Source organism: Jaculus jaculus, chromosome 16, assembly GCF_020740685.1.
Source record: "Jaculus jaculus isolate mJacJac1 chromosome 16, mJacJac1.mat.Y.cur, whole genome shotgun sequence".
NCBI classification, from domain to species: Eukaryota; Metazoa; Chordata; class Mammalia; order Rodentia; family Dipodidae; genus Jaculus; species Jaculus jaculus.
The window spans coordinates 70,991,331-71,009,267 of NC_059117.1; the positions used below are offsets into that span (position 1 = coordinate 70,991,331).

Below are 17,937 nucleotides of genomic sequence, written 5' to 3' on the forward strand. Positions count from 1 at the left end.
CCTTCCTGTGAATATCTTTCCAGAAATAAAGTCAAATGAACCATATAAAATAATATTGAACTGAATTAAATGAATGTACATACATTTCTCCAAGTGTTTCAGGTCCTCCGTTCACTGCAATTTTACTGCTTCCCTTCAGAAACAAACTTAACTTTCAGAACAACATCCACGTCTGTCACCACAATACAGGAGTCATTTTGTCCCTGCACCTGGCTCAAAGCTGAAATAATGCATCTTACTCGGAGCTGTGACAATGGAAACGTCTGTAGTGCTCATTATAAGTCCTATCGGAAAAGATCTGTCAAATGCGTATGCACTCTTTAAACACAATTCTGCCAACCCCACTTCAATGGCATACTATTTGTATTTTTGTGTGTGTGAGTTATTACATTTTATTTCATAAAATCCGGAAGCCAAAGGGTGAGGAGTGTGTACATCCACATGGTCTAAGGGCCCATGTAAATGTCCATGGGCCAAGGGAAAAAATGTGAAAAAGAATACTAAAGAGAGGCTTTTAAAAAAGTAAGTCGAGGGCTGGAGAGATGGCTTAGTGGTTAAGCGCTTGCCTGTGAAGCCTAAGGACCCTGGTTCGTGGCTTGATTCCCCGGGACCCATGTTAGCCAGATGCACAAGGGGGTGCATGTGTCTGGAGTTCGTTTGCACTGGCTGGTGCCCTGGTGTGCCCATTCTCATTCTCTCTCTCTCTCTCTCTCTCTCTTTCTCTCTCTGCCTCTTTCTCTTTCTGTTACTTTCAAAAAAAAAAAAAGTAGACAACACATCATCCTTTCCCAGCCTAGCAGCAGCCAAGCCTCCCAGGTGGGAAGGACAGAACCTTACCGGTGGTGAAACACAATCATTTTAGGAACTATAATCAAAGGTTCCACTGGGTCCTCCCAGACCAATTACAGGTGGGTTGTAGGCAGTACAACAGGGACATAAACAAGGCACAGTTTAGATGAAAAATATGCTTTTCTCCCTTCCATAATCACCAATACATACAAATGTAATTTTCATGTTATTTTTATTGGGTATTTTTTTTTCCTGGTAGACAGTTCACTTGGGAATTATACTGTACCAGGTATAAGAAACAAGATTTCTACCACAGGGATATTTTGTAGTCAGAATTCAATACAGATACTTCTAGTCAGACATTTCCATGGCTACAGGATATTTGGTTCCTTGATTTATATGCATAGAAAGAAACAGTTGTCATAACTGTACAAAGCAGTACTTGACAAGTACCTTTAACTGACTGGAGGTTTTCCTTCACTATTACAATATACTGTTCACCGGGTTGAAACTAGGTCACCCTACATGACACTTTGATTTTCTCAAAGGCATCAGAAATGCTGCGTTTTCAGCCTACTACCTGGGTTAGGGACCATTTTATCAGGAATCATTTTAGCACTGTAATAATAATAATAAAATAAGGTCTGTTAAGGGTAGATTCTATACCATAATGATTTTCAGACTTCTTTTTTATATAAAAAAATAAAATAAAAGACTTCTGGAGAGCAAACAGGCACATGCACTTGGGGAAGGGAATAAAACCTGGAGGGGCGCTGAGGTGCTGGTGCCCACGGCTCCCTTCTGGTCCTCGATGCCTCCAAATAAATACAAATATTTAAAAAAAAAAAAAAAACCCAGCCCGTACTGGGGCTTAGGGAAACAAAAGCAGTGTCTCCCTCTGCTGAAGAGCGAGCTTCCAGGAACCCCCTCCCAGGCCGCGGGTCAGTCGTCCGTCTTCCGGGCCAGCCTGCAGAAGGTCCAGTTGTGCTCCACCGTGTTCTCGTTGGCCCGCTCGCTCATGTGGTGCACGCGGGTGTTGCGGATCGTGAAGCCCTGCTTGGTAATGTATTCCATCAGGTGCACCCGGAGGGAGACTTCTTGGTGGTAATCACAGGGTCCGAACGTGAAGGAGACCTGGCAGTCTCGCGTGTCCATCATGTGCTTATTCCACTTGGTGAAGTAGTTGGAGATGCCTTCCAGTAAGGAGTGGACCTTGGTGGTGATGGTCAGCTGGGTTATGATGACGGCCACGGGGTTGGAGTACTTCGAGAGCTTCCGAGTGCTGGACAGCTCCACGACCTCCTCAAAGGTATCCACAGGATACAAAGGCTTAGGGTCATTGAGACACTGAATCAAGGGCTCAATCTGGTAGAAGTCCGCTTCTTTCCGAAGCAGATCAAACTCCTTGAAATCCAGGGGTAAGGTCAACTCGGAAGTTCTTAGGAAGTTGAGGACATAACGGAAAAGAGGTCCATCGCGATCGATGAAGTAATTGCCCTGAGGGTCTCGAGCTGTGGGGAAGTCCCCCCCAAACATGGCTCCAAGCATGGAATCCGGGTAGCGTGTCAAGGTGCTGAGAGACGTCGTGTACAAGTGTCCACCTACATTCAGTGTGACTGGGTCAGTCATCTGAAATTGGAGGACACAGTCAGTTAGCAGAAACATTAAAATCTTTAACACATTGATTAAGTTAACACTAACAAAGAAAGCGTGAGATCCATTCATGCTAGAACATATTTGGTGATTGGTGGTGGGAAAATGTAAGTCCCCTGGGACAGCATCCAGCAAGTGCTTCCAATAGGGAGATAAATCCAGTCCTTTACAGAGCCACTCTCAGGCCAGGCATGACCTGCAGGCTGCTCGCAGCCAGGCCCCAGATCTATACAGGGTTCGGGTCAGGGGCTTCTGGGGAAGAGAAAGGCCAAATACACTCAGGTTTGTTTGGTTTACTTTCTTCTTAAAAAAGGTCTTGGCTGGGCATGGTGGTGCACGCCTTTAATCATAGCACTCAGGAGAAAGAGGTAGGAGGATATCTGTGAGTTCAAGGCTAGCCTGAGGCTATAAAGTGCATCCCAGGTCAGCCTAGGCTACAGCAAGATCCTACCTCAAACCTCTGCCCCCACCAAAAAAAAAAACCACTTTAGTTTTCTTAATTTAGCATAAACTAAAATAACAATGATCTAATAACATAACAGTGACTTTCAGTATTGAGGGGGGGTTCCCTGTCTAAAAAGGAAACTAAGTCATGAAATATATTTTATTTTATTTGGGGATTTTTGAAAGACATGCTCTAGGCCAGGCATGGTGGTACACGCCTTTAATCCTGCCACTCAGAAGGCAGAAATAGGAGGATCACCATGAGTTCAAGGCTATGCTAAGGCTACATAGTGAATTCCATCCAGGTCAGCCTGAGCTACAGTGAGACCCTACCTCAAAAAAAAAAAAAAAAAAAAAATGCTCATGCTGCCTCAGCTAGCCTTGAACTCACCAGGTAGCGACAGATGGCCTGGAATTCCTGCTCCCGCCTGCCTGGCTACATTTTAAATATTGGCAACTTTAAAAATACCTTAAGCCGATGTGGTGGCACACGCCTTTAATCCCAGCACTCGAGAGGCAAAGGTAGGAGGATCGCCATGAGTCCAAGGCCACCCTGAGACTAACTACATAGTGAATTCCAGGTCAGCCTGGAAAATAATAATAATAATACTTTAGTAACTTTTTTCATAGAAATAATGGGTTTCTTTCTTTTCTGTTTTTTATTTTTTATTTTGAGACAAGGCCTAGAATCCACAGCCCCGCTGCCTCTTACCTACCAAGTGCTGACATCACAGGCCTGTGCCACCAGGATCAGAGGAAATAATAGGCTCAGTGACAAAGTCTGAAATGCACAGTCTGCTGGACACAATCCATCACACGCCCAAGTGTTGGGAGCAGCTTTGAAATGTCATCAGCTGACAGTGTCCACCTCTACAGCATTGGTGTTGCAACCTGACCTTTTATTCTGAAAAGCAAACTTCTCAAAATAACATACATCTTCAGCTTTAGAAACCATATTTAAGAAGCAATAAAAAGAGAGCCATCAGACACTGGGAAAACAAAACAGTCCTTACCAGACGAAAAGGCAAATAAGAAAACACAGGTGCACTTTAAAAGTGCAAGCAGGGACTGGAGAGATGTGTCAGTGGTTAAGGCGCTTGCCTTCAAAGCCCAACGACCTGTTTAATTCTCCAGTAACTGTGTAAAGACTGGCACACAACATGGCGCAAGCATCTGGAGTTCATTTGCCTTAGCTAGGGACCCTGGCTCGCCCATTCTCTTCCTCCACCCTGCTCCTATCTTTCTGGAAATAAAGAAATGAATATACATATTATTTAAAAGTGCAAGCAAGGGCTGGAGAGATAGATAGCTTGGCAGGTAAGTGCTTGCCTGTGAGACCTAAGGACCCCAATTCAAGGCTCGATTCCCAGGACCCACATAAGCCAGATGCACGAGGGGGTGCACATGTCTGGAGTTCATTTGCAGTGGCTTGAGGCCCTGGCAAGCCCATTCTCTCTGTACCTGCCTGCCTCTCTCCCTCCCCCTCTCTCTCTTTCTCTCTCTCTCTCTCTCTCTGTCACTCTCAAATAAATTAATTAATAAATTTTAAAAAATAAAAATAAAAGTGCAAGCAAGATCCTTATGGCCACCTGCTGAGGGTGAATGCGAAACCCCCTCGTCTCCTCTCTCTGAGCACACACTGCCTTCCCTCTCTCCCATTCTACTGCACTACAGGAAACGCTTAGTTCAAAAGAGGAGAGACGGCCCACGCCTTTAATCCCAACACTCGGGAGGCAGAGGTAGGAGGACTGCTGTGAGTTCAAGGCCACCCTGAGACTACATAGTGAATTCCAGGTCAGCCTGGGCTAGAGCAAGACCCTACCTTGAAAAACAAAAAACAAACAAACAAAAGAATTGAGTTAAATCCTCTGTCCACGACCAGGATAAAGAGCAGCACACACCAAAGACCAAAACCTTACCAAGATCTGAAATAAGTGATCGGAAACAATACTAGAAAAGCATGAATTGAATCTATTAAAACACAAAAAAAAACTAAAATTTTCCCCTAATTAAACGAATAAGGTATAGAAGGTGTTGCAAAAATCATCACCATACATCATACAGCCCTGGCATCCACTCACCCTACACACATCCAGTGTCCACCCCATCCTTTCTCCACACATCCCAGTGTCCATCCTCATCCTCTCTCCACACATCCAGTGTCCACCCCATCCTTTCTCCACACATCCCAGTGTCCATCCTCATCCTCTCTCCACACATCCCAGTGTCCATCCCCATCCTCTCTCCACACATCCAGTGTCCATCCCCATCCTCTCTCCACACATCCCAGTGTCCATCCCCATCCTCTCTCCACACATCCCAGTGTCCATCCTCATCCTCTCTCCACACATCCCAGTGTCCATCCCCATCCTCTCTCCACACATCCACTGTCCATCCCCATCCTCTCTCCACACATCCACTGTCCATCCCCATCCTCTCTCCACACATCCAGTGTCCATCCCCATCCTCTCTCCACACATCCCAGTGTCCATCCCCATCCTCTCTCCACACATCCCAGTGTCCATCCTCATCCTCTCTCCACACATCCCAGTGTCCATCCCCATCCTCTCTCCACACATCCACTGTCCATCCCCATCCTCTCTCCACACATCCAGTGTCCATCCCCATCCTCTCTCCACACATCCCAGTGTCCATCCTCATCCTCTCTCCACACATCCCAGTGTCCATCCTCATCCTCTCTCCACACATCCCAGTGTCCATCCCCATCCTCTCTCCACACATCCAGTGTCCATCCCCATCCTCTCTCCACACATCCCAGTGTCCATCCCCATCCTCTCTCCACACATCCAGTGTCCATCCTCATCCTCTCTCCACATATCCCAGTGTCCATCCTCATCCTCTCTCCACACATCCAGTGTCTATCCTCATCCTCTCTCCACACATCCAGTGTCCATCCTCATCCTCTCTCCACACATCCAGTGTCCATCCTCATCCTCTCTCCACATATCCCAGTGTCCATCCCCATCCTCTCTCCACACATCCAGTGTCCATCCCCATCCTCTCTCCACACATCCAGTGTCCATCCCCATCCTCTCTCCACACATCCAGTGTCCATCCTCATCCTCTCTCCACACATCCAGTGTCCATCCTCATCCTCTCTCCACACATCCAGTGTCCATCCTCATCCTCTCTCCACACATCCAGTGTCCATCCCCATCATCCCTCCACACATCCCAGTGTCCATCCTCATCCTCTCTCCACACATCCCAGTGTCCATCCCCATCCTCTCTCCACACATCCACTGTCCATCCCCATCCTCTCTCCACACATCCAGTGTCCATCCCCATCCTTTCTCCACACATCCCAGTGTCCATCCTCATCCTCTCTCCACACATCCAGTGTCTATCCTCATCCTCTCTCCACACATCCAGTGTCCATCCTCATCCTCTCTCCACACATCCAGTGTCCATCCTCATCCTCTCTCCACACATCCAGTGTCCATCCTCATCCTCTCTCCACACATCCAGTGTCCATCCCCATCATCCCTCCACACATCCCAGTGTCCATCCTCATCCTCTCTCCACACATCCAGTGTCCATCCCCATCCTCTCTCCACACATCCAGTGTCCATCCTCATCCTCTCTCCACACATCCAGTGTCCATCCTCATCCTCTCTCCACACATCCAGTGTCCATCCTCATCCTCTCTCCACACATCCAGTGTCCATCCTCATCCTCTCTCCACACATCCAGTGTCCATCCTCATCCTCTCTCCACACATCCCAGTGTCCATCCCCATCCTCTCTCCACACATCCAGTGTCCATCCTCATCCTCTCTCCACACATCCAGTGTCCATCCTCATCCTCTCTCCACACATCCAGTGTCCATCCTCATCCTCTCTCCACACATCCAGTGTCCATCCTCATCCTCTCTCCACACATCCAGTGTCCATCCTCATCCTCTCTCCACACATCCAGTGTCCATCCCCATCCTCTCTCCACACATCCAGTGTCCATCCTCATCCTCTCTCCACACATCCAGTGTCCATCCCCATCATCCCTCCACACATCCCAGTGTCCATCCTCATCCTCTCTCCACACATCCCAGTGTCCATCCCCATCCTCTCTCCACACATCCAGTGTCCATCCCCATCCTCTCTCCACACATCCAGTGTCCATCCTCATCCTCTCTCCACACATCCAGTGTCCATCCTCATCCTCTCTCCACACATCCAGTGTCCATCCTCATCCTCTCTCCACACATCCAGTGTCCATCCCCATCCTCTCTCCACACATCCAGTGTCCATCCCCATCCTCTCTCCACACATCCAGTGTCCATCCTCATCCTCTCTCCACACATCCAGTGTCCATCCCCGTCCTCTCTCCACACATCCAGTGTCCATCCTCATCCTCTCTCCACACATCCAGTGTCCATCCTCATCCTCTCTCCACACATCCAGTGTCCATCCTCATCCTCTCTCCACACATCCAGTGTCCATCCCCATCCTCTCTCCACACATCCAGTGTCCATCCCCATCCTCTCTCCACACATCCAGTGTCCATCCTCATCCTCTCTCCACACATCCAGTGTCCATCCCCGTCCTCTCTCCACACATCCCAGTGTCCATCCCCATCCTCTCTCCACACATCCCAGTGTCCATCCTCATCCTCTCTCCACACATCCCAGTGTCCATCCCCATCCTCTCTCCACACATCCACTGTCCATCCCCATCCTCTCTCCACACATCCACTGTCCATCCCCATCCTCTCTCCACACATCCAGTGTCCATCCCCATCCTCTCTCCACACATCCCAGTGTCCATCCCCATCCTCTCTCCACACATCCCAGTGTCCATCCTCATCCTCTCTCCACACATCCCAGTGTCCATCCCCATCCTCTCTCCACACATCCACTGTCCATCCCCATCCTCTCTCCACACATCCAGTGTCCATCCCCATCCTCTCTCCACACATCCCAGTGTCCATCCTCATCCTCTCTCCACACATCCCAGTGTCCATCCTCATCCTCTCTCCACACATCCCAGTGTCCATCCCCATCCTCTCTCCACACATCCAGTGTCCATCCCCATCCTCTCTCCACACATCCCAGTGTCCATCCCCATCCTCTCTCCACACATCCAGTGTCCATCCTCATCCTCTCTCCACATATCCCAGTGTCCATCCTCATCCTCTCTCCACACATCCAGTGTCCATCCCCATCCTCTCTCCACACATCCAGTGTCCATCCCCATCCTCTCTCCACACATCCCAGTGTCCATCCTCATCCTCTCTCCACACATCCAGTGTCCATCCCCATCCTCTCTCCACACATCCACTGTCCATCCCCATCCTCTCTCCACACATCCAGTGTCCATCCTCATCCTCTCTCCACACATCCAGTGTCCATCCCCATCCTCTCTCCACACATCCAGTGTCCATCCTCATCCTCTCTCCACACATCCAGTGTCCATCCTCATCCTCTCTCCACACATCCAGTGTCTATCCTCATCCTCTCTCCACACATCCAGTGTCCATCCTCATCCTCTCTCCACACATCCAGTGTCCATCCTCATCCTCTCTCCACATATCCCAGTGTCCATCCCCATCCTCTCTCCACACATCCAGTGTCCATCCCCATCCTCTCTCCACACATCCAGTGTCCATCCCCATCCTCTCTCCACACATCCAGTGTCCATCCTCATCCTCTCTCCACACATCCAGTGTCCATCCTCATCCTCTCTCCACACATCCAGTGTCCATCCTCATCCTCTCTCCACACATCCAGTGTCCATCCCCATCATCCCTCCACACATCCCAGTGTCCATCCTCATCCTCTCTCCACACATCCCAGTGTCCATCCTCATCCTCTCTCCACACATCCCAGTGTCCATCCTCATCCTCTCTCCACACATCCAGTGTCCATCCTCATCCTCTCTCCACACATCCAGTGTCCATCCCCATCATCCCTCCACACATCCCAGTGTCCATCCTCATCCTCTCTCCACACATCCCAGTGTCCATCCTCATCCTCTCTCCACACATCCCAGTGTCCATCCCCATCCTCTCTCCACACATCCACTGTCCATCCCCATCCTCTCTCCACACATCCAGTGTCCATCCCCATCCTTTCTCCACACATCCCAGTGTCCATCCTCATCCTCTCTCCACACATCCAGTGTCTATCCTCATCCTCTCTCCACACATCCAGTGTCCATCCTCATCCTCTCTCCACACATCCAGTGTCCATCCTCATCCTCTCTCCACACATCCAGTGTCCATCCTCATCCTCTCTCCACACATCCAGTGTCCATCCCCATCATCCCTCCACACATCCCAGTGTCCATCCCCATCCTCTCTCCACACATCCAGTGTCCATCCTCATCCTCTCTCCACACATCCAGTGTCCATCCTCATCCTCTCTCCACACATCCCAGTGTCCATCCCCATCCTCTCTCCACACATCCAGTGTCCATCCTCATCCTCTCTCCACACATCCAGTGTCCATCCTCATCCTCTCTCCACACATCCAGTGTCCATCCTCATCCTCTCTCCACACATCCAGTGTCCATCCTCATCCTCTCTCCACACATCCAGTGTCCATCCTCATCCTCTCTCCACACATCCAGTGTCCATCCCCATCCTCTCTCCACACATCCAGTGTCCATCCTCATCCTCTCTCCACACATCCAGTGTCCATCCCCATCATCCCTCCACACATCCCAGTGTCCATCCTCATCCTCTCTCCACACATCCCAGTGTCCATCCCCATCCTCTCTCCACACATCCAGTGTCCATCCCCATCCTCTCTCCACACATCCAGTGTCCATCCTCATCCTCTCTCCACACATCCAGTGTCCATCCCCATCCTCTCTCCACACATCCAGTGTCCATCCCCATCCTCTCTCCACACATCCCAGTGTCCATCCTCATCCTCTCTCCACACATCCAGTGTCCATCCTCATCCTCTCTCCACATATCCCAGTGTCCATCCTCATCCTCTCTCCACACATCCAGTGTCCATCCCCATCCTCTCTCCACACATCCAGTGTCCATCCCCATCCTCTCTCCACACATCCAGTGTCCATCCCCATCCTCTCTCCACACATCCCAGTGTCCATCCCCATCCTCTCTCCACACATCCACTGTCCATCCCCATCCTCTCTCCACACATCCAGTGTCCATCCCCATCCTCTCTCCACACATCCCAGTGTCCATCCTCATCCTCTCTCCACACATCCAGTGTCCATCCTCATCCTCTCTCCACATATCCCAGTGTCCATCCTCATCCTCTCTCCACACATCCAGTGTCCATCCTCATCCTCTCTCCACACATCCAGTGTCCATCCCCATCCTCTCTCCACACATCCAGTGTCCATCCCCATCCTCTCTCCACACATCCAGTGTCCATCCTCATCCTCTCTCCACACATCCAGTGTCCATCCTCATCCTCTCTCCACACATCCAGTGTCCATCCCCATCCTCTCTCCACACATCCAGTGTCCATCCCCATCCTCTCTCCACACATCCCAGTGTCCATCCCCATCCTCTCTCCACACATCCACTGTCCATCCCCATCCTCTCTCCACACATCCCAGTGTCCATCCCCATCCTCTCTCCACACATCCAGTGTCCATCCCCATCCTCTCTCCACACATCCAGTGTCCATCCCCATCCTCTCTCCACACATCCAGTGTCCATCCCCATCCTCTCTCCACACATCCAGTGTCCATCCCCATCCTCTCTCCACACATCCAGTGTCCATCCTCATCCTCTCTCCACACATCCAGTGTCCATCCTCATCCTCTCTCCACACATCCAGTGTCCATCCCCATCCTCTCTCCACACATCCAGTGTCCATCCTCATCCTCTCTCCACACATCCAGTGTCTATCCTCATCCTCTCTCCACACATCCAGTGTCCATCCCCATCCTCTCTCCACACGTCCAGTGTCCATCCCCATCCTCTCTCCACACATCCAGTGTCCATCCCCATCCTCTCTCCACACATCCAGTGTCCATCCTCATCCTCTCTCCACACATCCAGTGTCCATCCCCATCCTCTCTCCACACATCCAGTGTCCATCCCCATCCTCTCTCCACACATCCAGTGTCCATCCCCATCCTCTCTCCACACATCCAGTGTCCATCCTCATCCTCTCTCCACACATCCAGTGTCCATCCCCATCCTCTCTCCACACATCCAGTGTCCATCCTCATCCTCTCTCCACACATCCAGTGTCCATCCTCATCCTCTCTCCACACATCCAGTGTCTATCCTCATCCTCTCTCCACACATCCCAGTGTCCATCCCCATCCTCTCTCCACACATCCACTGTCCATCCTCATCCTCTCTCCACACATCCAGTGTCCATCCTCATCCTCTCTCCACACATCCAGTGTCCATCCCCATCCTCTCTCCACACATCCAGTGTCCATCCTCATCCTCTCTCCACACATCCAGTGTCCATCCTCATCCTCTCTCCACACATCCAGTGTCTATCCTCATCCTCTCTCCACACATCCCAGTGTCCATCCTCATCCTCTCTCCACACATCCAGTGTCCATCCCCATCCTCTCTCCACACATCCAGTGTCCATCCCCATCCTCTCTCCACACATCCAGTGTCCATCCCCATCCTCTCTCCACATATCCCAGTGTCCATCTCCGTCCAGTCTCCACACATCCAGTGTCCATCCCCATCCACTCACCATACAGCCCCAGTCTCCATTATCCATCTGCTCCAGTGCGATGTCTTCAGGAGCTCAGGTTCCAGGGAAATGCTGGGTAGGGGAAAACAACAGATTTGTAGCCATGAAAATAGAGAAAAAAGGGCTGGAGAGATGGCTTAGATGTTAAAGCCCTTGCCTGAAAAGCCAAAGAACCCAGGTTTGAATCACCACGACCCACCTAAGCCAGATATACAAAGGGTCACACACATCTGGAGTTTGTTTGCAGTGGCTGGAGGCCCTGACACACCCATTCATTCATATTCTCCCTCCCTCCCTCTCCTCCTCCCTCTCTCTCCGCCTTTCTTTCTCTGTCAAATAAATAAAATATTTTTTAAAAATAGAAAAAAAGTTTCTTTCTCACCCCAGAGAACAGGCCAAATGTTTATCTTTGGTCAGCTAAGCCCAATGTAGAGCACAGATCTGAAGAGCAGCCGCCGTAAGGCTCTGTCCTGCCCTCCAGAGCCCATGCAGAACAGAAAGAGAGGGCTAAGCAAGTCACCTGAATTCTGTCACTCTTCTCAGAAAACCCTGTTTGGGGGCTGGAGAGATGACTTAGTGGTTAAGGAGCTTGACTATGAAGTCTAAGTACAAAGGTTCAACTCCCCAGGGCACACATAAGCCAGATGTACATGGTGGTGCCTGCATCTAGAAGTTCTTTTTCAGTGGGTAGAGGCCCGGGCATGCCCCTTCTCTCCGTCCCCGCCCACCCTGGCCGCCTAAAATAAATAAAATATAAAAAAATTAAAAGGAAGCCCAGTTTTTAGGTAACCTGATACTGGCTCAGACCTCTGATGGTCCTTATGAATAAGTGCACTTTAAAAACAGGGCAGGACTACTTTTCTTCGGCATTTCAGTTACATAAACTGAACATCTTAGTAAAAGCATTTCAAGTCTTTAATTTCCAAGAAAATAGCATCACTTCCAAGAGAAGTAACTACACCGGAAAATGCATTTATCCTATAATATGCAGAGCTGACGGGACCTTTGCCAGTGAGGCGGCGTCTCTGTGTGCGCTGATCCAAACAACAGAGCCGGCTGGGCTGACTGCGCGCAGGGCGGCGCAGGCTGGCACACCCGGAGGTGCCCATCTACTCAGAGGCAGGGCTGCCTGTTTCCAGCTGCAGTGCAGGAGCGCAGGGCAGCTCCCCAGCTCCGAGCCGGGCCCACGGCCGCTGCCCTGCCCGCGTGCCCCGCGCAGCGCGCCGCCGAGCCCGCTGCCAAGGCGCTGCAGGCGGGGGTGGGAAGATCGTGCGCTCTGCTGTCACACAGGAAAAGCGCAGGCACACGCGCACTTCTCCCTTCCAGAAGAGTCCGGCACACCGTTCCCAGAACTGCCCTGACCAAGGCTCTTTCGCAGAGGCCGCTCGCCCGTGGGGACATTTGCACAGCACAGCAGGGGCCGAATCCAGAGCCCAGAGCATCTATTTTCCACCTTACGAACTCTTCAGAGCCAAGGCCCGAATGGGGCCACAGGAAAGGCAACCGGGCTTCATTCCCCACGTCGGCAGACGGACGTGCCCAGGCCTCTGTGTACTAAAGCGTGGCACAAGGACAGGCGTCCAACTCAGAGCTGTGTGGCACCTTTCCATTCCTCGGACTGAATGCACCAGCCCTCTCCGAAGTCCACAGGAGCAAACAAGCCAGCATGACTCAGTCACTGGGAACCAGAAGCCACGAGTGAGCGATTTCTGGGCACCCGAAGAAGCCTTTCCAGACGGCCTCAGTGGCTCACCAAGGCTTACTTCAGGTCACCACCATGGAGAGCAACGTGGGATACCCAGACCACGAGAGGGTAGACTTCTCCGCACAGAGCTTTCCGCTACGAAGGATGGCAACACGCAGCCAAGGTATAGGACGCTCTTGCACAGAGCACAAGACAGGCGGGCGGGCAGAGCCTGCAGGAGGGAGCAGGGCTGGAGAGGTGGCTTGGCGGCTAAAGACACTTGCTTGCAAAGCCTGCTGGCCCGGGTTCAATTTCCTAGGACCCACACAGAGCCAAATGTACAAAGTGGCATATGCATCTGGAGTCCATTTGCAGTGGCAAGAAATCACGGTGTGCCCATTCTTTCTCAAATAAATAAATAAATGGAAAATATTAATAAACCAGACATGGTGGCACACACCTTTAATCCCAGCCCTTGGGAAGCAGAGGTAGGAGGATAGCTGTGAGTTCAAAGCCAGCTTGGGACTACATAGTGAATTTCAGGTCAGCCCGGGCTAGAGCAAGACCCTAACTTGAAAAACCAAAAAAAAAGGGGGGGGGGGACATTCAAGTACAAATGTGTTACGATACCTCATACTTAATAATTCAGGAAAGCAAGTATGGGGATTTACACAAGACCATGTCTTTAAAAAAGCACCTCAGAGCCTTGTGTACTTTATTTTATTTTATTTTTTTTTTTTTTGAGGTAGGGTCTTGCTCTAGCCCAGGCTGATGTGGAATATACCTTGGAGTCTCAGGGTGGCCTTGAACTCACAATAATCCTCCTACCTCTGCCTCACGAGTGCTGGGATTAGAGTGTGTCACCATGCCCAGCTTCACTGCTGTACTTATATTACACTTGTGTATAAGGTGTATCAAAATGGAGTTAGAAAGATGGCCTAGTAGTTAAGGCACTTGTCTGTGAAGCCTAAGGACCCAGGTTCAATTCCCCAGTACTGATGTAAGCCAGATGCACAAGGTGGAGCTCTCTCTTAAATAAATAAATAAATAAATAAATAAATAAATAAATCAAATATTTAAAGGCATGCAGCACCACACCTGGCTTTTTTTAAAAAGATGCATCAAAATAAAATGAGACAGTGATTACTTGTCAATTCCAATAACGATGACTAAACTATCTAAAAAATTAAATTATTGATTAATAAAATCAAAGAGAAAAACAGTAGTGCTGATTCATCTAAATTTAATCTGTACCTTGCTTACGAACATGCTCTGTACGCAGACAGAATACATAGCCTCAGAACAGGGCGGGGGCAAAAAGAGTCCCACTGACTATTTTAACAGCTGCGCTGTGACTTGGTGACTATGATGGCTGTCTCAAGAGAGGAATGAAATAAAACCCAGTCCAGAAGAATGACCAGAATAGTTTCCATTTCTAAGGCAGCATCAATCTTTGCTGCTAACAATTAGAAAACAGTTTGTTTGCGTCCCCCCACCCATCCTTAGAGGAGGGCCTGAAGAGAAGTTTCAATGAGCTCAAGTCGGCAGAGGAAGGAGACTCACCCAGCCCACCGTGCGCGAGAAAGGTAAAGGAGTGGCTAATATTCCACCGCGAGGCACTGCTCACAAAATTCCTTTAAAGGCTTATTTCAAAGGCAATTCCTCTACAGGGGCTTTCCTGGCTAAAGCTTACTTAAGAGACAGTGAAGGCGACCAAGCAGAAACCATTATAAAGTTCAAAGAGAGGCTTCCCGACCTCATGAAATCAGTTCACCTGACAAGATCTGACCTTCGATGCAAATAAAATTCTTATCCCAGACTGTAAGACAGCACTGAAAAGTCATCTATTTTTAAGCTTCCAAGGTCACTGTGGCTACTGTACACATTCTGATGGTATAATGTTAGTAGGGCATTAAGAACCTGAAGCTGAAAAATAAATTATGCATTTTCTAAAATATCACCACTCTTAAGAATGCAAGTGCCCCTAAATACCATCCTTCTTACCACAACCAAACTTCACTTCAGTCTTACAGTTTATAATGAGCAAAGTCAACACAAATATTCTGGACATATTTCTGCTAAAGACTAAAGAACCTTTCAGAGCCAAGTCATACTCGGACATCACAATCTATACACTGTAATATAACCCTCCAAATTTGAACAAGTAATAATCAAAACTATAATTACTTCCTTCCCAGAGTTTCTGGGTAGCCCATTTAAATGTTTTTTTTCTATTGAAACCTTTGTACCTGACATTCCAATAAAGTCTCTCCACCTATACTTTCCTTCAAAAGTGCCTCTGTACTGAGTTGCTCTGTTCTTGTAACGTGGGAGTTTGAAAGCGAAGTACTTTTTATAGTAACTGGCTCAGTGGCATCTAAAGGAGTCTTCTGAGTTAACATCCACACACAGGCCAGCACAAGTAGCGAGGCACACAGGGGTAATAAGGTTAGATGATCGCTAACTTAACCACTGCAGAGATGGATGTCGTGTGTGTGTGTGTGTGTGTGTGTGTGTGTGTGTGTGTGTTTAATATTCTCTCTCCCTCTCTCTTCCTTCTCCCCTCTCTTCTCTCTCAGCCATACAGTATAGAAAAAAAACACTACATGCAGAAAAAAGTTAAAAAAAAACTTAAAAGAAATTAAGGATTTTCTAAGGTAGCGAGTCAGAAGGATATACATCGTCCAGCTAAAGAGCTGTCACGAAATCATAAAAATTCCCCTTCCCCTCAGTTTCCACTAAAATGGGCTATTACCACCTCGCCAAAAGTAATCACACCATGTAAGTATAACAGAGGTAAGCCGGCCAATAACGTTCAGATGAGGAGTGGGGCTGAGGTCACATGTGCAGTTCAGGACAGAGAAAGAACTGGCTACCAGGAAGTGAAGGGCCAGTGGCCAGAATCTGTGCACATCACTCTTGAAGTCCAGCTTTGTTGGGTAAATGGCAAAAACAAGCGAGGTCGTGAGTATTAAACAAGGATGGTATGAATGTGAGAATAGCCACAGAGGAAGCAAAAGCAAAATGTGGGTAAGAGACAGGACAAACAAGGAGAAGGAATCCATAGGGTACTGCCTCAGTACCTCCTCTTCCACGAGTTCCAGAGGGAAAGACTAAAGATTAAAAAAAAAAAAAATGTCTGGTGCTGACAGATCTCAGAAGGATTCAAGGTAAAACCAAATACAAATACATGTGTTCCATCTAAAATCGAGTCCCAACACCAAAACCCAAGACACACTCAGGGACTCAGAGGAGTGACCTTTGTGTGCATTCCTTTAGGTAAGCTAAAATAGGACTGATGAGAATTCAAACCACAAAACTTAGGGATGACATCTCTGAGTGTCCTTCTAAAACTCAATTATTGATATGGGCTCAATGGTTGCGTCCAAAGACAAGTTCCACCCTGCCCACAAAACTCAGCCCCCTTTCCTGTATACACATCTGGAAATATCACAATTGCGGGCTCAGGCCTGTGGTACCTCAATATTATCCACTCACGTGGTGGATTTGTGACAGTGAAAATAGATGAGTCGGGGGAGGGTGCGTAGTTAGGAGTCTCTGGAGGACACAAACTTGGACTACCTCAAACCTTCTTAGCCACACCACATCACGCTGGGTCTATCTGCCAGTCAAACCTGCACTCCCATCACAAAAACAAAACCCCTACAACTGGACTGCATCAACTTGTTCTAGAACTGGTGTGCTCGGACAGAAGAAACATGACAACTTTAGCAGAATACACCCACACGGGACCCGCGGCCACGGTTCGGTTCCCTTGTCCTCCCGCCACCGCCCCGCAGCCGCAGCCTCCACGGCCATCAGCCCAGCAGGTGCTGCAGGGGCTCCCCCGTGACCGCGGTCATTTATCACCGCTGACACCCAGCACCTCCAAAAATAAATCATAAAGCATGACATACCTAAATCTGAACATAAAGCACTCAGCTGCAAGCTGGGTGTCTCTGCGGTGCACAAAAAAAAAAAAAAAAAATTCCCCAAGGCGGGCTCAGAAGGTTTCCACTAGGGCGAGCGGCGGACCCTAAGCCCCCCAGAATCCTTTTCAAGCTGACCCCCACGGTGTTCCCGCCCGGACCCGCACTCGGCGAACCCCATCCGGTCCGGGCGGGGAATGTGTCCCCCGCCCCGAGTCCCGAACCCGCGCGTTCTCCGCCCGACGCGCCCCGGAACCTCCCCAGTGCCCAGCCCCAGGCCGAGCTCGTGCCAGCCCCGGGACGCTCGGCCCGCCCGCCCGCCACGGTCCCCGTCCCCAGCTCCGGCGGCTCTCGGGAGTCCGCCTCCCTCACTCACTCGCGGAGCGACGGTGGCCGGGCCGGGCCAGGGAGGCTCGGGCTGCCGGAGAGCGCGAACGCGGGGACAAGCGAGCCCGCGCCCGGCGTGGCAGAAGGGGACGACTGAACCCGCGCCCGGAGTTGCAGCGCCGAGAGCGCGGACGCCCCCTACCGGCGGCGCGGGCGAGCGCGCGGGCTGAGGTCGGGCAGCCGGGCGGGCGGAGGCCAATGTGAAGCGAGCGCTGGGGCGGCTGGGCCGCCGCTCCGAAGCCCCGCCCCTCGGCCAAGCCCCGCCCCCGGCCAAGCCCCGCCCCCGCCTCCCGCCTCTTCCCCGGCCTGAGGCTGTAGGCGCTGCTTGTGCCCCTGGGGTGGCGTCACGGCCACCGCGTGCCAGGCCTGGGGACTGCAGCTGCC

General features: G+C 50.2%; 1 protein-coding gene across 7 annotated transcripts; it reads right to left on the minus strand.

The window, feature by feature from the left end:
* Nucleotides 1–1,004: 1,004 nt before the first annotated feature.
* On the minus strand, nt 1,005–17,621 carry Kctd6 (potassium channel tetramerization domain containing 6). 7 transcript variants are annotated; one of them, XM_045135907.1, is made up of 4 exons: nt 17,543–17,558; nt 11,554–11,625; nt 3,603–3,790; nt 1,005–2,418 (listed from the first exon to the last, which is right to left on the minus strand). In XM_045135907.1, exon 4 carries the CDS (start codon nt 2,416–2,418, stop codon nt 1,732–1,734), a length of 687 nt encoding a protein of 228 aa, XP_044991842.1. In that variant the 5' UTR covers nt 3,603–3,790; nt 11,554–11,625; nt 17,543–17,558; the 3' UTR covers nt 1,005–1,731. The 7 variants fall into 7 exon arrangements, with proteins under 7 accessions (XP_044991842.1, XP_044991841.1, XP_044991840.1 ...); XM_045135906.1 differs by lacking the exon at nt 17,543–17,558 and adding an exon at nt 12,557–12,573; XM_045135905.1 differs by lacking the exon at nt 17,543–17,558 and adding an exon at nt 11,936–12,055.
* Between the last annotated feature and the right edge of the window lie 316 nt (nt 17,622–17,937).